The following is a 20,218-nucleotide window of genomic DNA, read 5'->3' as shown; positions in this document are numbered from 1 at the left end:
GAAAGTGATCTGATATATCTGTGGCCCCTCTATAAACATGTACATCCTGAAGTCTACTCAACAGTCTTTTATCTACTAATACATAATCCAACAAACTACTGTCATTTCGCCCTACATCATATCTTGTATACTTGTTTATTCTCTTTTTCTTAAAATATGTATTACCTATAACTAAACCCCTTTCTATACAAAGTTTAATCAAGGGGCTCCTATTATCATTTACACCTGGCACCCCAAACTTACCTACCACACCCTCTCTAAAAGTTTCTCCTACTTTAGCATTCAGGTCCCCTACCACAATTACTCTCTCACTTGGTTCAAAGGTTCCTATACATTCACTTAACATCTCCCAAAATCTATCTCTCTCCTCTACATTCCTCTCTTTTCCAGGTGCATACACGCTTATTATGACCCACTTTTCGCATCCAACCTTTACTTTAATCCACGTAATTCTTGAATTTACACATTCATATTCTTTTTTCTCCTTCCATAACTGATCCTTCAACATTACTGCTACCCCTTCCTTAGCTCTAACTCTCTCAGATACTCCAGATTTAATCCCATTTATTTCCCCCCACCGAAACTCCCCTCCTCCCTTCAGCTTTGTTTCGTTTAGGGCCAGGACATCCAACTTCTTTTCATTCATAACATCAGCAATCATCTGTTTCTTGTCATCCGCAATACATCTACGCACATTCAAGCATCCCAGTTTTATAAAGTTTTTCTTCTTCTCTTTTTTAGTAAATGTCTACAGGAGAAGGGGTTACTAGCCCATCGCTCCCGGTATTTTACTCGCCTCATAAGACACGCATGGCTTACGGAGGAGAGATTCTTTTCCACCTCCCCATGGACAATAGAAGAAATAAAGAAGAACAAGAGCTATTTAGAAAAAGGAGAAAAACCTAGATGTATGTATATATACAGTGGACCCCCCGGTTTACGATCAGCTCCCAATGCGACCAATTATGTAAGTGCGTTTGTATGTGTATGTTTAGGGGTCTGAAATGGACTAATCTAATTCACAATATTCCTTATGGGAACAAATTCGGTCAGTACAGGCACCTGAACATACTTCTGGAATGAAATAATATCGTAAACCGGGGATCCACTGTAAATGCATGTGCGTGTCTGTGAAGTGTGACCAAAGTGTAAGTAGGAGTAGCAAGATATCCCTGTTATCTAGCGTGTTTATGAGACAGAAAGAAAACCCAGCAATCCTACCATCATGCAAAACAGTTACAGGTTTCTGTTTCACAGTCATTTGGCAGGACGGTAGTACTTCTCTGGGTGGTTGCTGTCTACCAACCTACTACCTATCTATTTTTTTTTTTTTTTCAACAAGTCGGCCGTCTCCCACCGAGGCAGGGTGACCCAAAAAAGAAGAAAGAAAATCCCCAAAAAGAAAATACTTTCATCATCATTCAACACTTTCACCACACTCGCACATTATCACTGTTTTTGCAGAGGTGCTCAGAATACAACAGTTTAGAAGCATACACATATAAAGATACACAACATATCCCTCCAAACTGCCAATATCCCAAACCCCTCCTTTAAAGTGCAGGCATTGTACTTCCCATTTCCAGGACTCAAGTCCGACTATATGAAAATAACCGGTTTCCCTGAATCCCTTCACTAAATATTACCCTGCTCACGCTCCAACAGATCGTCAGGTCCCAAGTACCATTCATCTCCATTCACTCCTATCTAACACACTCACGCACGCTTGCTGGAAGTCCAAGCCCCTTGCCCACAAAACCTCCTTTACCCCCTCTCTCCATCTCTTTCGAGGACGACCCCTACCCCGCCTTCCTTCCCCTTTTAGATTTATATGCTTTCCATGTCATTCTACTTTGATCCATTCTCTCTAAATGACCAAACCACCTCAACAACCCCTCTTCTGCCCTCTGACTAATACTTTTATTAACTCCACACCTTTTCCTAATTTCCTCACTCCGAATTTTCTGCATAATGTTTACACCACACATTGCCCTTAAACAGGACATCAGGACATCATAGGAGTGCCTTGGGGCACTCCTATGGCTACAGGCTGAGTTGACGAAGTTACACCACTTGTGTAGACATACTGGTGTCAGTTGCTAAGATAAGATTTTAGATATCCAAGAGTCTGTCCTCTGACTCCGTAATGTTCTAATTTAGGGCGCAAGATATTGTGGTCCACTGTGTTGAATGCATTTTGCAGGTCTGTGAAGAGTCCCAGAGGATATTAATTTTTTCGAGCGCTGCATAAAGCAGTTCGACCATTTGTATAATTGCATCATTTGTATTTTTTCTGCCTAAACCCAAACTGGCAGGGGTTAAGTATGTTGTGAGATATTAGGTAGGAGTAAACTCTCTTATGTGTAAGTAAATACAGTAGAGTATATCTTCTTTCTTTCTTTCAACACACCGGCCGTATCCCACTGAGGCCCAAAAGGAAAAATTAAAGTTTCTCCTTTTACATTTGGTAATATATACAGGAGAAGGGATTACTATCCCCTTGCTCCTGGCATTTTAGTCGCCTCTTACGCTTGGCTTACGGAGGAAGAATTCTGTTCCACTTCCCCATGGAGAGGTAGAGTATATACTTTATTTATTTGTTTGAATACTGTATTTTATTAGGTTTGCTAATACTTATAGTTTATTTACTAGTAGCATCCATGACCATTTGTTTGTTCCAGTGGTGAGTCTGGGGCAGGTAAGACAGTCTCTGCCAAGTTTATAATGAACTACATCACACGGGTATCAGGAGGTGGACAAAGAGTGCAGCAAGTGAAGGAGATTATCCTTGAGTCAAATCCTCTGCTAGAGTCCTTTGGAAATGCCAAGACTACAAGAAACAATAATTCTTCTCGATTTGTAAGTAGTGTATTCACCAGACATATATAGACCATCATTATGTAATTTTAAAGTTATACCGTTTGAAATACTGGATGGTAGTACTGTATAAGACAAAGTTTTGAAAAGGTGAATGTGGTATAAAAAATACAATGCTCTGCAGTTAATTTTTGAAGATTTTGATTATTCCTGTAAAACATTTCAAGACAATTTTAATGTTATTTCATATAGTACCTAAAAATGTGATACATTATTTGTTCCTGACTCAGATTGTAGTAAAATTTGAAGGTATGATCCACATACTCCTTCCACATAGCCATCACAATAATTATTGTTTTCCATTCTCACTTTTATCAAACCACCTTGTTTCACATTGTAGGCTTTCAGTTTTATGTTAGACTAACTCATGAAATCCTTTGATATGTTAGCATGTGGAAGCAGTTTAAATGTTTGGGGGAGATATTAGATGTGGCAGTCCCCTCAAGAATGTGAAGGTCTTGAGAGGAAAATAAACATTAAAGATAATGATGGATATGTCATTAAAATCTTTACAATTCCAAATAAAATTACATTATTCTGTAAAATAAAAGACCGTGATCTCTTTATTTAGGAGGGAATTTTTTTTTTTTTATCATACATTTCAACATTATGAAAGTACGTAGTTGGATTGGCTGGCGAACTATCAAAAAAAAGGGATATAACCATGGCACTGAGCAAAGCGAGCCTTTACGAACTTGAATTGATGACTTTTCACTCAGTTTAAACTTCAAGTCCAATTGAGGAACTCACAGCATGAACTTGTACACTCCATCACAGCAGGTGAAAACAGATTTATTTATTTATTTATTTATTTATTTATTTATTTAATGTCTTTGCAAACAGTACATTGAGATTGTGTATATACAATAGTGGGTTGCAATGCAAAGAGCGCCTCTATTATGCCTAGGCATTATGGGCCAACATAACATTATTGGTTTACATTCTACTTAATACTAAGGAGTAGTATATCATAGTTGTACAGTAGGAAAGTAATTATTTCATAGTTGTACAATAGAATATTAATTATAAATGAATCAAAATTTGTATAATACAAAGATATACGTATTTATATTCTAAAATGCTTTTGTGAAAAACAATGATTCAATTATATTCCTGTCAACAATGGATAAAAGGTTCAGTGTGATTGTTTCAGTTATGATGTGGGAGTATATAGGTGAGTAAATGTGTATTGAGTATTTAGCATTTAGTCTAGGGTGATTAAGTGGCTTTTGAGAAGAGTCTTAAATTGATTTTCAGACTGGGTTACTTTTAATATTTTCTGGTAATGAATTCCATATTTTGGGGCCCTTTATGTGCATAGAGTTTTTACACAGTGTGATATGGACACAAGGTATATCAAAAAGAGATCTGTGTCTTGTGTTGTGGTCATGTGTCCTGTTTAGGTTGGTGAGGAAAAGTTTGAGTGGGGGGTTTATATTTGCGTGTATTGTTTTGTGTATGTAGTAGGTACATGAATAAGTATGGATGCTCTTAATGGTAAGCGGATTCAGTCTTTTGAAAATTGGTGGAGTATGCTGGCGGGAGTGGGAATTTGTTATCATTCTTACTGCTGCCTTTTGCTGTGTTATTAGGGGTTTTAGGTGATTGGATGTTGTTGATCCCCATGCACAAATTCCATATGTAAAATAAGGGTATATGAGTGAATGGTACAGTGCCAGGAGAGCTGATTGTGGAACATAGTACCTTATCTTTGATAGTATACCTACAGTCTTGGAGATTTTCTTGGTGATTTGTTGTATGTGTGTCCGGAACTTAAGGCTACTGTCAAGGTGGATACCTAGGAATTTTCCCTCTGTGAGTCTTGTGACTGATGATCCATTTAGCATAATGTTAATTGGATTATTTGCAGCTTTGTTTCCAAACTGAATGAAATAGGTTTTATCAGTGTTCAGGGTAAGTTTGTTAGTCATCATCCAGGCAGATATTTTCTGTAATTCATCATTGACTGTGTTTGCTAGTATGACTGCATTTGGGTGGGAAAATACATATGTAGTGTCATCTGCAAATAATATGGGTTTGAGTAGCTGTGATGCATTCGGTAGATCATTGATGTAGATGAGAAAGAGGAGTGGTCCAAGGATGCTTCCTTGTGGGACTCCTACTGTGATTGGTTGGGTGGAGGAGTTTGCATCATTTGCATACACATATTGAGTTCTGTTACTAAGGTATGACTTTAGGTAGTTGAGGGAGTGGCCTCTGATACCATAGTGCATTAATTTATAGTACAGTAGTTCATGGTTGACTGTATCGAAAGCTTTACGTAAATCAATGAAAATGCCCAGCGGGACTTCTTTCTTTTCAAGTGCGGTATATATTAGTTCTAGCATGTGTATGATAGCGTCATTTGTGCTTTTATTATTCCTGAATCCAAATTGACAAGGGTTTAATACGTTGTGTGAAGCGAGGTTGGAATAGATCTGTCTATGAATTAATTTTTCAAAGATTTTAGAGAGCAGTGATAAGTTAGATATTGGTCTATAATTATTCAAGTCAGCTTGGTCACCTTTATGGATCGGAGTGACCCTCGCTATTTTGAGGATTGTTGGGAAGGTAGATGATTCAATGGATTTGTTAAAGAGCATTGCAATAATTGGTGACAATACTTGAGAAGCGTTTTTGTACATAAAAGCAGGCAAGTTGTTTATGTCTCCTGCTTTGTTTTTAAGGGTGTTTATGATGAGCATAACTTCAGCGGGGTTGGTTGGAGCTAGGAATAGCGTATTTGGGTAGGTTCCTATGAGGTAGTCTGATGGATGGGCGATCGTGCTTGGTATTTTGTTTGCTAGATTTTTTTCCTATGGTGGAGAAGAAAACATTAAGTCTGTTTGCTGTTTCGGTTGGAGTGAGTAGGGGTTCATCTGATTTTGTTAGTTTGATTGCTTTGTTTTTGGGTAACTTTTTAGTTCCAAGAATTTCAGATAGAGTTTTCCAGGTTTTTTCATATCACCTTTGATGTTTTGTAATCTATTTTCATAATACAATTGGTGAGAAAGGACTCCACACTATTAGCTCAGATGTCAGTTCATGTTTTCTGTGACTTTAATTGTGTAAGAGGTGATATATGAGATTGATTGTTCCTTTATGCTATTGAAAAGTGTTTTACATCTACAGTAGGTCAACAGTTTTCTGGCAGTTGGTTATCTAGCATTCAACATTATCCAGCATTCCGAATGTTAGTATTCATCACATGTGAGTTACATTTAAAGAGTTTTTTTTTGTTTTTAACAGACCAGCTGTATCTCACCAAGGCAGGGTGACCTTAATCCTTTCAGGGTCCAGAGGCCAAATTTCAAAGTGCACACCAGGGTCCAAGAATTTAAAAAAAAAAAATTTGTTATTTTTTCTTATGAAATGGTAGAGAATCTTTTTCTGAAGGTAAGAAAACAAAAAGTATGAAATTTGATGGAAAATTGACGAAATTATGCTCTCATGAATTTTGATGTGTCAGCAATATTTACGAATCGGCGATTTTGCCAACTTTGACTCCCATTTTAGGCCAATTACAGTGGACCCCCGCATACCGTATGCATCGCATACCGTACAATCCGCATACCGGACGCTTTGATCACAAAAATTTTGCCTCGCATACCGCCCAAAAACCCGCTCACCGCCCTTCGTCCGAGACGCGTCCAATGTGCGGCCTGAGCCACACTCACATGTTCCGCCGGTGGCATTGTTTACCAGCCAGCCTCCGCGGTAACATCCAAGCATACAATCGGAACATTTCGTATTATTACAGTGTTTTTGGTGATTTTTTCTGGAAAATAAGTGACCATGGGCCCCAAGAAAGCTTCTAGTGCCAACCCTACAGCAATAAGGGTGAGAATTACTATAGAGATGAAGAAAAAGATCATTGATAAGTATGAAAGTGGAGTGCGTGTCTCCGAGCTGGCCAGGTTGTATAATAAACCCCAATCAACCATCGCTACTATTGGTGGTACAGCTGCTGCTGCTGCTGCTGCTGTTGTACCACCGTCATCTGCTGCTGCTGCTGCTGTAGCATCGTCTGCTGCTGCTGTAGCATCGTCTGCTGCTGCTGTAGCATCGTCTGCTGCTGCTGTAGCATCGTCTGTTGCTGCTGTAGCATCGTCTGCTGCTGCTGTAGCATTGTCTGCTGCTGCTGTAGCATCGTCTGCTGCTGCTGTAGCATCGTCTGTTGCTGCTGTAGCATCGTCTGCTGCTGCTGTAGCATCGTCTGCTGCTGCTGTAGCATCGTCTGTTGCTGCTGTTGCATCGTCTGTTGCTGCTGTACCACTGTCAGCTGCTGCTGCTGTTGTACCACCGTCAGCTGCTGCTGCTGCTGTAGTACCATCTGCTGCTGCTGTAGCATCGTCTGCTGCTGCTGTAGCATCGTCTGCTGCTGCTGTAGCATCGTCTGTTGCTGCTGTAGCATCGTCTGCTGCTGCTGTAGCATCGTCTGTTGCTGCTGTACCACTGTCAGCTCCTGCTGCTGCTGTAGCACCGTTGTTGGTGTGGCTTATTGAGAATACCAAGAAACAATTAACCCCAGAGGATTTGCCACCCAGGATAACCCAAAAAAGTCAGTGTCATCGAAGACTGTCTAACTTATTTCCATTGGGGTCCTTAATCTTGTCTCCCAGGATGCAACCCACACCAGTCGACTAACACCCAGGTGAACAGGGAAAACGCCTGGAACTAGTGCTCATATTGGTGAATTTAAAGCCAGCAAAGGTTGGTTTGAGAGATTTAAGAATCGTAGTGGCATACACAGTGTGATAAGGCCTGTTCTGGAAGAAAATGCCAAACAGGACCTACAGTACTCAGGAGGAAAAGGCACTCCCAGGACACAGTGTCTCATCAGTCATTGCTGCATCTTCAATAAAGGTAAGTGTCATTTATTCTTCATTTAGTAGAGTAGTACATGCACAATATATATTGTGCATGTACTACTCTACTATTGTGCATGTATCCTTCTCTTTGTGTGTAGGAAAATGTATATTTCATGTGGTAAAATTTTTTTTTTCATACTTTTGGGTGTCTTGCACGGATTAATTTGATTTCCATTATTTCTTATGGAGAAAATTCATTCGCATACCGAACATTTCGCATAACAACCAGCCCTCTTGCACGGATTAAGGTCGCTATGCGGGGGTCCACTGTACATTATTCCAGTCGACCAAATTCTTAGCTATTTTACTAGTATTACTTCTATTCTATTGATTGAGCACAAGAGTTTGCCAAGTCAACTGTTTCAACTACAAAATAAAGTGATAGGAAATTGGTAATTTGGCCAATTTAACACAAAGTTCAAAATAGGGTCCAGAATAAACAATGTAGGTATTCATGGCACTAAACTAACATTTCCACTGTTCATTAGTTACGTTTTGAGGCTTTACAAATGAATTCCATTTTGATTTTTTATTCACATAATGAATTTTTATTCAAACCAAAAAATAAAAGATTTACTGTTATGCAATATTGTAATAATTGTATAAATATCATCACATTTGTGAATGTATATTAGACCCACCAGCTGGTGTGTATTAGACATGTGAGGTCGTTTGTTTACTCTTGAACATCAGCAAAAATTTAACATTTCCACTAGTTTGAGCTCAGTTTCAAGCCATTACTAAAACCAATCAGAATCATCTCTATTTCTGTAATATGTCTTCCATTCTGTCAAATGGGACCAAGAAATCGCAAATACAACTTTAAAAAACACTGCAAAGTCGCTATTTTAATCGAAAATCATGGTCTCAGTTTTTTTTTCTCTTGTTATACACTGTGTGCTGCAGGATTTGTTTTATGTGGTGCACACATACCACATAGATGTATTCTCTCATATCTAGGCCCAAATTTACCACTCACAGCTTATCAGAGTGAGCTGAGCTCATGGCGTAGATCTACGGTTTGGACCCTGAACGTAAAGACGTAGATCTATGGCACGGACCCTGAAAGGGTTAAAAGAAAAACTAACGTTTCTCTTTTTTTTTTTAAATTTAGTAATATATACAAGAGAAAGGGTTACTAGCCCCTTGCATTTTAGTCACCTCTTACGACATGCATGGCTTATGGAGGAACAATTCTATTCCACTTCCCCATGGAGATAAGAGGAAATAAACAAGAACTAGTAAGAAAATAGAAGAAAAAGAGAGGGGTGTATACAGTCTCTGCTCACTTAGCAGCGTACTCGTTTACCGACAACTCGGAGTTACAACAGGTTCTCCAACCAGCATGCATACCTAAATAATATATATTAGAGCTGACTTCCTCTTTTCTGTTTATTACAGTATACAGTACACTATTGTATAAACATTTAAAAATATACCAAAGGTGACATTAAAAAAATATGTAAAGATGGTTGACACAAACCCACTAACGGAATAGTATGATGGTTGACACAAACCCACTACCAGTATAATATGCTCCTCACTTAGTAATGAATTCATTTACTGACGTGGTCTTAGAAATGGAACTTCATCGTTAAATGAGGAGAGTCTGTATATATATGCTTGTACATGCATGTGTAGTGAGACCTATGTGTCAGTAGATGAAACAAGACATACCTAAAATCTTGCAAGTTTATTAGACAGAAAAAAGACACCAGCAATCTTACCATCATGTAAAACAATTACGGTTTCTGTTTCACGCTCACTTGGCAGGACAGTAGTACCTCCCTGGGTGGTTGCTGTCTACCAACCTACTACCAGGATTTAACCCTTTCAGGGTCCAAACCGTAGATCTACGCCAAAATTCTAGCGGCGTCAAATTTAGTGTGAGAAGGCTGGTAGGCCTACATCTGAGAGAATGGGTCTGGGTGGTCAGTGTGCACACCATAGAAAAAATCTGGACGCCCGCATGGCATTGTGGGAATGCCAGCAAAGTAGCTTTGTCATTGTGCCTGGCGGCAAGGAAGCTCTCACTCCCCACTCACTCTCCTCTTCACAACTTACAGTTCTAAGACTGATGGAAGTGGAGCTGAAGATGAATTCTATGATTTTGAACCATATGGTACCATTGTGTCATATGGTACAATGGTGCCATGTCATACAATGGTATCATATGGTACAATGGTATCGTATTGTAGAGTGGTACCATATGGTACAATGTACCATATAGTACATTGTACCATATGGTGCATTATACCATATGGAACAGGGTACAGGGACCCTAATGAAAATAAGTCTGTCTGACTTTTTTGGGTTATCCTAGGTACTCCAAACATATGCTGCTAAGTATGATATTCTATGTAACTTTATTTGTATATAACTAAATAAACTTACTTACGATGCCACATGCACTTGAGTAAGTTTATTCAGGTGTACAGAAATACAATTACATAGATTATCATACATAGCAGCATATGTATAAAATCCTAGGATAACCCAAAAAAGTCAGGGTGACTAATTTCCATAGTTATCCCTGTATCTGTACCATATGGTGTCCTGTACTGTATGGTATCCTGTACTGTATGGTACCCTGTACCATATGGTACCCTGTGCCATATGGTACCCTGTACCATATGGTACCCTGTGCCATATGATACCCTGTACCATATGTTATCCTGTACTGCATGGTACCCTATACCATATAGTACAGTGTACCATATGGTACCCTGTAGCATATGATACTGTGTACCATATGGTCAACAGGTGTTGGTGGCATGAGACACCAGTCAAGACTGAGTGAGTGTCAACGCACGCTAGCTACTGACTCCGCAGTTTCCGAGACAAAGTGCTATGTCATCCACCTCAAGGAACACGTCAAGTTCCTGTACACTTGTAAATATATAATAGAACATTACTAATATACAACATTTTTGCATATTTTTGTTGTAAACAACTATTGTAAACAAAATAATAATGAAAATATTAGTGTGTTTTTGTGTTGAATACAACAGTACCATATTTATTTATTTATTTTATTTATTTATTACAATTTGAGCACACATACAGAGGTACAAAAAAAAATACAGATAAGAGCAGCATGCCAAAGCCACTTATACTATGCATAGCATTACGGGCTGGCTTAAAATTAACTTAAGATTAACTAAGCAATGATGAAATCAGTGATAAAACATTAATGTAAACAGATTACTATAAAGCACAAGTGAGTATTACAAAGACAGGTCATATGGTTGCATGCATTGTTGTACATTCAGTCGTATGGAGAATTCTGTTAGGTAGTTTATTTAAAAAAATAGTAAAGTTAGATTGGGTTTTAGGTTTAACATTTATGTGATATAATTGTGAGAAACATTTAAGATATACAATTTATAAGGTTGAGTTATTCAGTATTTATTTGGTTTTGGGTGAGTAAGTGATCTTTGAGAAGAGACTTGAATTTATAAACAGGTAGTGTTTCTTTTATATTTACAGGTAATGAATTCCAGATTTTAGGGCCTTTTATGTGCATTGAGTTTTTGCATATGGTACAATGAACCATATGGTATCATTGTACTGTATGGTACAATGTACCATATGGTACCATTGCATCATTTGGTACCATTGTATCATGTGCCATTGTACCATATGGTACCATTGTATCATATGGTGCCATTGTACCATATGGTACAATTGCACCATTGTACCATATGGTACTATATGGAACCGTTGTATACAACACAATAACCAGACTAACATTTTCATCATTTTGTTTACAATAAACTTGTAAACAAGTTTTGTAAGCAATATAATGATAAACAAATTAGTGCAGTTATTGTGTTGAATACAATGAGTGTACACTTATACAATATACATTATATTGGTCTCACAGGCCACAAATGTTATTAGAAAAAGAAAAAATTAGAAAAGAAAAGAAAAAAGGATAAAAATGTAAAAAAAAAAAATGGGATTTTGAGGAAGTCACTGATGTTACCACCACCCGGTCATTTTGGGTCAACTTCCCGCTGCTGTATCTCGATAAGTACTGATCAGAAAATTTTTTTTTTGTCTTATTACCTTCACAAAAATATACTCTTTAATTCTGTAAGAAAAAATTATTTTTTTATTTTTTCAAAATTTCTTGGACACTGGAGCACCACTTCAGATTTTGGCCTCGGACCCTGAAGGGGTTAACCCTTTCAGGGTCCGTCCCGTAGATCTACGGCTTTACGTTCAGGGTCCAAACCGTAGATCTACGCCATGAGCTCAGCTCACTCTGATAAACTGTGAGTGGTACATTTGGGCCTAGATATGAGAGAATACATCTATGTGGTATGTGTGCACCACATAAAACAGATCCTGCAGCACACTGTGTATAATGAGAGAAAAAAAATGAAATCATGATTTTTCAATTAAAACAGCAACTTTGCAGTGTTTTTTCGTATGTTTTTTATAGTTGTATTTGCGATTTCTTGGTCTCATTTGATAGAATGGAAGACATATTACAGAAATAGAGATGATTTTGATTGGTTTTAGCATTGGAAATGGCTTGAAACTGAGCTCAAAGTAGCGGAAATGTTAAATTTTTGCCGATATTCAAGAGTAAACAAACGACCTCACACATCTAATACACGTCAGCTGGTGGGTCTAATATACATTCACAAATATGGTGATGATATTTATACAATTATTACAGTATTGCATAACAGTAAATCTTCTATTTTTTGGTGTGAATAAAAATTCATTATGTGAATAAAAAATCAAAATGGAATTTATTTGTAAAGCCTCAAAACATAACTAATGAACAGAGGAAATGTTAGTTTAGTGCCAGGAATGCCTACATTGTTCATTCTGGACCCTATTTTGAAATTGGAATATTTTGAACTTTGTGTTAAATTGGCCAAATTAACAATTTCCGATCACTTTATTTTGTAGTTGAAACAGTTGACTTGGCGATTTCTTGTGCTCAATCGATAGAATAGAAGTAATACTAGTGAAATAGCTAAGAATTTGGTTGATTAGAATAATGTAATTGGCCTAAAATGGGAGTCAAAGTTGGCAAAATCGCCGATTCGTAAATATCGCTGACATATCAAAATTCGCGAGAGCATAATTTCGTCAATTTTCCACCAAATTTCGTACTTTTTGTTTTATTACCTTCACAAAAAGATTCTCTACGATTTCATAAGAAAAAATAACAAATTTTTTTTTTGAAAATTCTTGGACACTGGTGCGTGACTCCAGATTTGGGCCTTGGACCCTGAAAGGGTTAAAGAGATGTAGTCAAAAAATCTTGTAATATAATATTTTTCACCCCTAATGTTGTTTTCTTTGAAATATTTGATATTTTGACAAATTTTCATAAGGATGAGTAAGACCCCTCCCCCTACACCCGCAGTCTGATTTATGGGTTTTTACTAAATCTGATTCAATTATTGGGATGCCATTAACCATGACCAATGATTCCTGGTTTTATTTTGGTATTGGAGAAATATAGTAAATCTTTGATTTATTGTGTGATGATGAATTCAAAATGGAGGGCAAGTGTAATATAGGAGAGGCCTAAGTTTGTGATTAATGAACAAAAGAAATGTTGCTTTAGTGTCTGGTTTGTTTTCAATTGGATTTTTTTAATTTTGTATAAAATTGGTTGAATTACCGATTTCTGTGCCCCTTACCTGGAGTTTACCTGGAGAGAGTTCTGGGGGTCAATGCCCCCACATCCTGGTGGATCAGAGCCTGATCAGCCAGGCTGTTACTGCTGGCTGCACGCAATCCAACGTACGAGCCACAGCCCGGCTGGTCAGGTACCGACTTTAGGTGCTTGTCCAGTGCCTGCTTGAAGACAGCCAGAGGTCTGTTGGTAATCCCCCTTATGTATGCTGGGAGGCAGTTGAACAGTCTCGGGGCCCCTGACATGTATGGGCTAATTCAAATACAGTGGTACCTCGGGATACGAACAGCTCAAAACTCGAACAGTTATCTAAGTGTATTTATGTAAGTGCTTTTGTAAGTGTATTTTTAGGGGTCTGAAGTGGATTAATCTAATTTTCATTATTCCTTATGGGAACAAATTCGCTCAGTATCAGCATTTGAGCAGCCTTCTGGAACGAAATAAGTTCGTATCCCGAGGTACCACTGTAGTTGAATGGGCATTTTCTTGTGCTTGTTTGATAGAATGGAAAGCATATTAGCAAAATAGCTAAGAATTCAGTCGAATTGAGCAATAGAATTGGCTTAAAATGGAGCTCAAATTGGGTGAAATCACCAGTACCTAAATTGTGCCCAGATTGCTAACTGTGCACCTGCCTGAGTTTTCCATGAAATTTTATAATTGTGGTGTTATACCTTCAGAAAAAGATTCTCTACCATTTCAGATTTTTTTTTTTTTTTTTTTTGAAATGCTGATACTGAGCACTTTTAATTTCTGCCAACCACAGTCACCCAAGAGACATGCATGGAGACCATCCTACAGCTTATCAAGGACCACTTTCACCTAAACATACCTAGTGATAAAATATAAGAGTGCAAACTGATGGGCTACCAAGCAGGGAGTAAAAAACAGTTCTATTAAAACTCAACACTGGTTTATAAAGAAATAACCTGTTAAAATCATCCATATCTATGAAATCTGAGGTATACATTAATGAGTGCCTTACCAAAACAAGACAAAACCTCCTTTATCAACTAAGAAAATTATGCCACATCCAAAAAAATCCATCAGTGCTTTGTGAGGGATGGTAAAATTGCAGTTAGGAAAGAACCCACCGGAAAGAGGTACTTTATCTCTACGGAATACAGACTAAAAAATTCCTAATTGATGCTGGTTGAACTGAGTCAGAGTAAGGTGCAGCTTATACCCACTATCCACCAGTAGTGTTATGAACCACTCTAGCTGTTATATATTGCTATAAAATTTGTTCCCTAAATCCTAATACTCTCATACTACTTTTATTACTTTTGTATATTCTGTAAATTTCTTCTACAGTTGACTCCCGGTTTTCATAATTAGTCCATTCCAGAAGGTTGGCTGAAATCCAAAATGGCTGAAAACCGAAGTAACATTTCCCATAAGAAATAATGTAAATCCAATTAATCCGTTCCAGACACCCAAAAATATTAACAAAACATATACACCTACCATCCGATTTACGACCGAGTTCAGTTCCGAGAAACCGGTCATAAGTCGAAATGGACGTAAGTCGAACTTTACTACTGAATATCAACATAACATTTTTGTAATGACTTTATTTTATTGTTTTATTTTGGTATTTCATGTTTTACTTTACTTTTTATGCTGTTAGTACTGTATTTTATACTGTAAGGTTTAGGATAAACACTGTGTACAACACAAACACTTGTTTATTTCCCAGAAATTTGGCATAAAAAACACGGTCATAAGTCGAGTTGTCGTATGTCGAATAGGTTGTAAGTCAGATGGTAGGTGTATTTTTTAAAGAGTAACTATAGTTTTACACACAGAAAACAATGAGAAAGAAATTTAAAGCACTAATTTTAATGATAAATGAACATTACATACCTTTACTGAAGATTTGTTGGCATATGGAAGAAGGTGAGGAAAGGAGAGGGAGGGGGAGTTTATTGTTTGGAAAGGGACTCCCCCTCCATAAGGCCTTCAGGTATCAAAGCCCTCTCTGGGGTTACTTCCCTTCTTTGTCTTTTACTGTCCCTAGGACCAGCTTGAGAGTCACTGTACCCCTGTCGCACAAAAAATCTGTCTAGAGAGGCCTATTTCTGGCATCTCTGTAAGATTTGCCTAAAATGGGACAAGACATTGCCATTGAACATGTTGCAGACACGGCTTGCAACAGTTTTGTTAGGGTGATAATTCTCCGCCAAACTTTGCAACTCACTCCACTTTGCTCACATGTCCTTAATCACTGAAGAAGGCACATTCCCTCCCCTCTCTTCCTCCTGTGAAGCAATATCCTCAGCTGCAGTATGTTGCTGTTCCAGCTGAAGGTGTTGCAGCTCTTCAGTGGTTAGCTTTTCCGTGTGGTCGTCCACCAACTCTTCCACATCCTGGCCACTCACATCCAACTCCATGGACTTCTCGAAAGACACAGTAGATTCCACAATAGGCAGAGTTCAAAGTCCTGGAAGTCACTCCCTGCCAAGCCTTGTCTATAAGGCTTATGTAATTGTGGATATTGAAGTGATTCCTCCAGAACTCTCTTAGGGTCAATTCAATGTCCGAGGTCACTTCAAAGCACCTTTGAAACATTGCTTTGGTGTACAGTTTTTTTAAGTTTGAAATGACCTGCTGGTCCATGGGCTGGATAAAAGGAGTGGTATTAGGGGGCAAGAACTTCTCTGTGATGAAATTACACTCCTCAATCAATAGGTCTTCCAAGTCTGGAGGATGAGCAGGAACATAGTCCATTACTAGGAGGCACTTAAGTGGCAAATTATTTTCCAGGAGGTATTTCTTCACACCTGGGCCAAACACTTCATTGACCTACTCAATGAAAATTAGCCTCGTGACCCACACCTTATTGTTAACCTTCCACATCGCACACAATTTATTCTTCATGACGAGTAAAGGCTTCACTTTGAAATCCCCACTAGCGTTACCACAGAACAAAAGCGTTAGCCTATCCTTCATAGGCTTGTGTCCTGGCAGTGCATTTTCCTCCTGCTTGATGTAGGTCCTCTTTGGCATTTTCTTCCAAAAGAGGCCTGTTTCGTCACAAGTGAACACTTGTTGGGGGAGGAATCCTTCAGCCTCTACGTACCTCTCGAATTCATCAACGAATGCTTCGGCTGTGCGTTTGTCTGAACTTGCAGCCTCACCATGCCTTACCACACTGTGTATGCCACTTCGCTTCTTGAATCTGTCGAACCAGTCTTTGCTGGCCTTAAATTCACTAACAGCAGTGCTTGTTCCCAGCATTTTCTTTACGAGATCCGCATGCAACTGCTTTGCCTTCTCGCAAATTATCCCCTCCGAAACACACTCTCCCGCTAACTGTTTCTCATTTATCCAAACCAACAACAACTTCTCCACATTCTTGATTGTTTATGATTTCTGTTTCATTAGCATATTTACCCCTTTCACAACATCAGCTTCCTTGATTTCTGCTTTCTTCATCAAGATGGAACTGATTGTTGATGTCAACTTGCCATACATCCTGGCGAGCTGGGCAACACGTGTGCCACTTTCATATTTTGGCTGTAACTTCTTTCTTGAATTCTATCGTGTTTCTCACCTTCTGTACCAAAGGGCTAGCAGTCTGAACTTTCTTTGGGCCCATGGCCTCATGGTGGCTTATTTCAGTCATAATCAATAAACAAGCACCAAAAAAAATGGATGAACGTGCGGAGTATTCCTAACTCAATGACAGAGACATGCAGACTGAGTGTGATACGAGTGAGGAAGCAGTGTCGCTGACGGGTGGATGCATCTCATACCAACGATTTCTGAGCTGATGCAAGAAATTCAGGGGAAATTTTGCCCAAAAAAGTGCTAGATTTCCGAATTGTACGATTTCCGCACTGGCCGAAAACTGGGGGTCCACTGTTCTATGTTTGTTTGTCTCATAGTTATCAACTGTCTTAATTTTTCAATCACTACTCTACCTAATAGTTTTAATTGTTCTTAATCAGTACAAGATCACCTTCTTACCCCTTTAGAAAAGTACAATGGTACACCGAGTTTCATACAGCTCCCAACTTGAACAATTATGTAAGTGTATCATTGTAAGTGCTTTTGTAAGTGTATTTCTGGGGGTCTGAAACAGACTAATCTAATTTACATTATTTCATATGGGAACAAATTCGTTTGGTAACGGCACTTGAACAGCCTTCTGGAATGAATTATGGCCGAAACTCGGGGTACCACTATGTACATACAGTGATACCTCACATATCTGACCTGCCATTATCCAAACCTCGCCAATATCTAAACAGGCCTGGGAAAGGGCAAAATTCTAAAATTATTACCGAAACATCCGAATAACCGTTTGGATACAGAAAGCTGAATCAAACTTGGCGTGCTCTTCAGTGTACCCATTGGCCACTAGGAGCTGCACTCTTCTCCTTCCTTTTAGCATTATTACAGCTTTGTTTTGTCCTAACCATCTTGTGTATGGCACCAAAGAGGGCCAGGAATGTGCTTACTCTACAAAAAAAAAGAGGGAAATATTGCCACACGTGGATGCAGGTTGGTCCAAGGCTGGGGGAAAAAACTACAGAAAGACGATGTGCAAGACTGGCTAGTGTGAGATGAAGAAGACCCTGGTGTGCAATCTCTGATGGATGCAGAGATGGCAGAATCAGTGTTGCACCTGGAACATTCTGAAAGTGATGATGACGACAACGACTCAGTGCCTCCAAGACCAAAAGCTTCAGCAACAAGGGCAGGTGTCAAATCACTTTTGGAGTATATGGAGCATCCACCATCCACAGCCCATTTGAAAAGTTATGGTCCTGTGGTCCATGAAATCCGGGAGGCTGTTATTTGAGCCCAGATTGTCTGGCCCCACTGCCAGACGATGTTGGACTCATTTTTTAAACCTACAACACTGTCACCGATGGCAGTATGATGGGTACAGATGGTGATATGACGGTACGGATGCACATTTTTCTCCCTCATGTATCTGGAAACTCCATGTTTCCAAACTGGTCTCAGCCCATATAGTTCGGATATGAGAGGTATCACCGTATATAATATCTTTGTACAGCCTCTCTTCACTTAACAATGGAGATAGGGACCTAAGACCCCGTCGGTAAATGAATTCATTGCTAAACGAGGAGCATACTATAATGCTAGTGGATTTTTGTCAACCATCTTTGATATTGTTTTAATGTTGCCTTTACACCATTTATAACATTTCTGGTATATTTTTAAATGTTTATACAGCAGTGTACTGTATATTGTAATAAACAGAATTGAGGAAATAAGCTCTAATATGCATTAATTAGGTATAAATACTGGTCAGAGAGCCCGTTGTAAGGCCGAGGCGTCAGTAAACGAGTACGTCACTAAGTGAGGAGAGGCTATATGTATTTGTATTTTACCTTATCACTGCCCTATTTTACCATTTAAAATTTTCTTAATATCTGTTGTTGCCCTAAATTACCATTTACAATTTTTTTTTAATATCTGTTCTTGCCAAATATTACCATTTATGATTTATTAATATCTGTTGCTTACTATTTTATTATAGTACTACTAAAATTCCTAGGTAGTAAGTTGGTAAACAGCAACCACCCAGGGAGGTACTACCGTCCTGTGGTAGTAGGTTGGTAAACAGCAACTGCCTAGGGAGGTACTACCGTCCTGTGGTAGTAGGTTGGTAAACAGCAACCGCCTAGGGAGGTACTACCGTCCTGCCAAGTGAGTGTACAACGAAAACCTGTAATTGTTTTACATGATGGTAGGATTGCTGGTGTCTTTTGTCTGTCTCATAAACATGCAAGATTTCAGGTACGTCTTGCTACTTCTACTTACACTTAGGTCACACTGCACATACATGTACAAGCATATATATACATACCCCTCTGGGTATTCTTCTATTTTTTTTCTAGTTCTTGTTCTTGTTTATTTCCTCTTATCCATGGGGAAATGGAACAGAATTCTTCCTCTGTAAGCCATGCGTGTTGTAAGAGGCGACTAAAATGCCGGGAGCAAGGGGCTAGTAACCCCTTCTCCCGTATAAATTACTAAATTTAAAAGAGAAACTTTCGTTTTTCTTTTTGGGCCACCCTGCCTTGGTGGGATATGGCCGGTGTGTTGAAAGAAAGAAAGAAAGACTACTAAAATTCACAGTCTTTAATTTAGAACTGTGTACATTGTATTTTACTATCTATTGTAAACAGCTTATATGAGCCTTAGTGCAATTACAAGCCATAGTCTGGTGCTACATTATCTTATTCTTCTTTCTTTCAACGTACCAGCCATATCCCACCGAGGCGGGGTGGCCCAAAAGAAAAAACTAAAGTTTCTCCTTTTAAATTTAGTAATATATACAGGAGAAGGGGTTACTAGCCCCTTGCTCCCGGCATTTTAGTCGCCTCTTACGACATGCATGGCTTACAGAGGAAGAATTCTGTTCCACTTCCCCATGGAGATAAGAGGAAATAAACAAGAACAAGAATTAGAAAGAAAATAGAAGAAAACCCAGAGGGGTGTGTATATATATACTTGTACATGTATGTGTAGTGTGACCTAAGTGTAAGTAGAAGTAGCAAGACTTACCTGTAATCTTGCATATTTATGAGACAGACAAAAGACACCAGCAATCCTACCATCATGTAAAACAATTACAGGCTTTCGATTTACACTCACTTGGCAGGACGGTAGTACCTCCCTGGGAGGTTGCTGTCTACCAACCTACTACCTACAACATTATCTTATTATCTTGTCTTAATAGTTTTATACTTGATTATTACTTTAGCTCATTGGGTTTACTAGTCTTTACACTCTGCTTGACCACCATGCATTAAGTGCACCC

At 38.6% G+C, this 20,218-nt stretch overlaps 1 protein-coding gene across 2 annotated transcripts in view; it reads left to right on the top strand.

Moving 5' to 3' along the window:
- The window catches only part of LOC128706544 (unconventional myosin-Ie), a 701,146-nt gene that overhangs the window by 521,327 nt on the left and 159,601 nt on the right, over positions 1 to 20,218 (top strand). For both annotated transcript variants that reach the window (XM_070089967.1, XM_070089969.1), the window contains one exon: positions 2,682 to 2,859. In XM_070089967.1, coding sequence (XP_069946068.1) covers positions 2,682 to 2,859 — 178 coding nt within the window. The remainder of the gene's footprint in view (positions 1 to 2,681; positions 2,860 to 20,218) is intronic.

Source organism: Cherax quadricarinatus, chromosome 3 (assembly GCF_038502225.1).
Source record: "Cherax quadricarinatus isolate ZL_2023a chromosome 3, ASM3850222v1, whole genome shotgun sequence".
NCBI classification, from domain to species: Eukaryota; Metazoa; Arthropoda; class Malacostraca; order Decapoda; family Parastacidae; genus Cherax; species Cherax quadricarinatus.
Note: the sequence above shows the minus strand (reverse complement) of the source record. Positions and strands in the feature narration are given on the sequence as shown.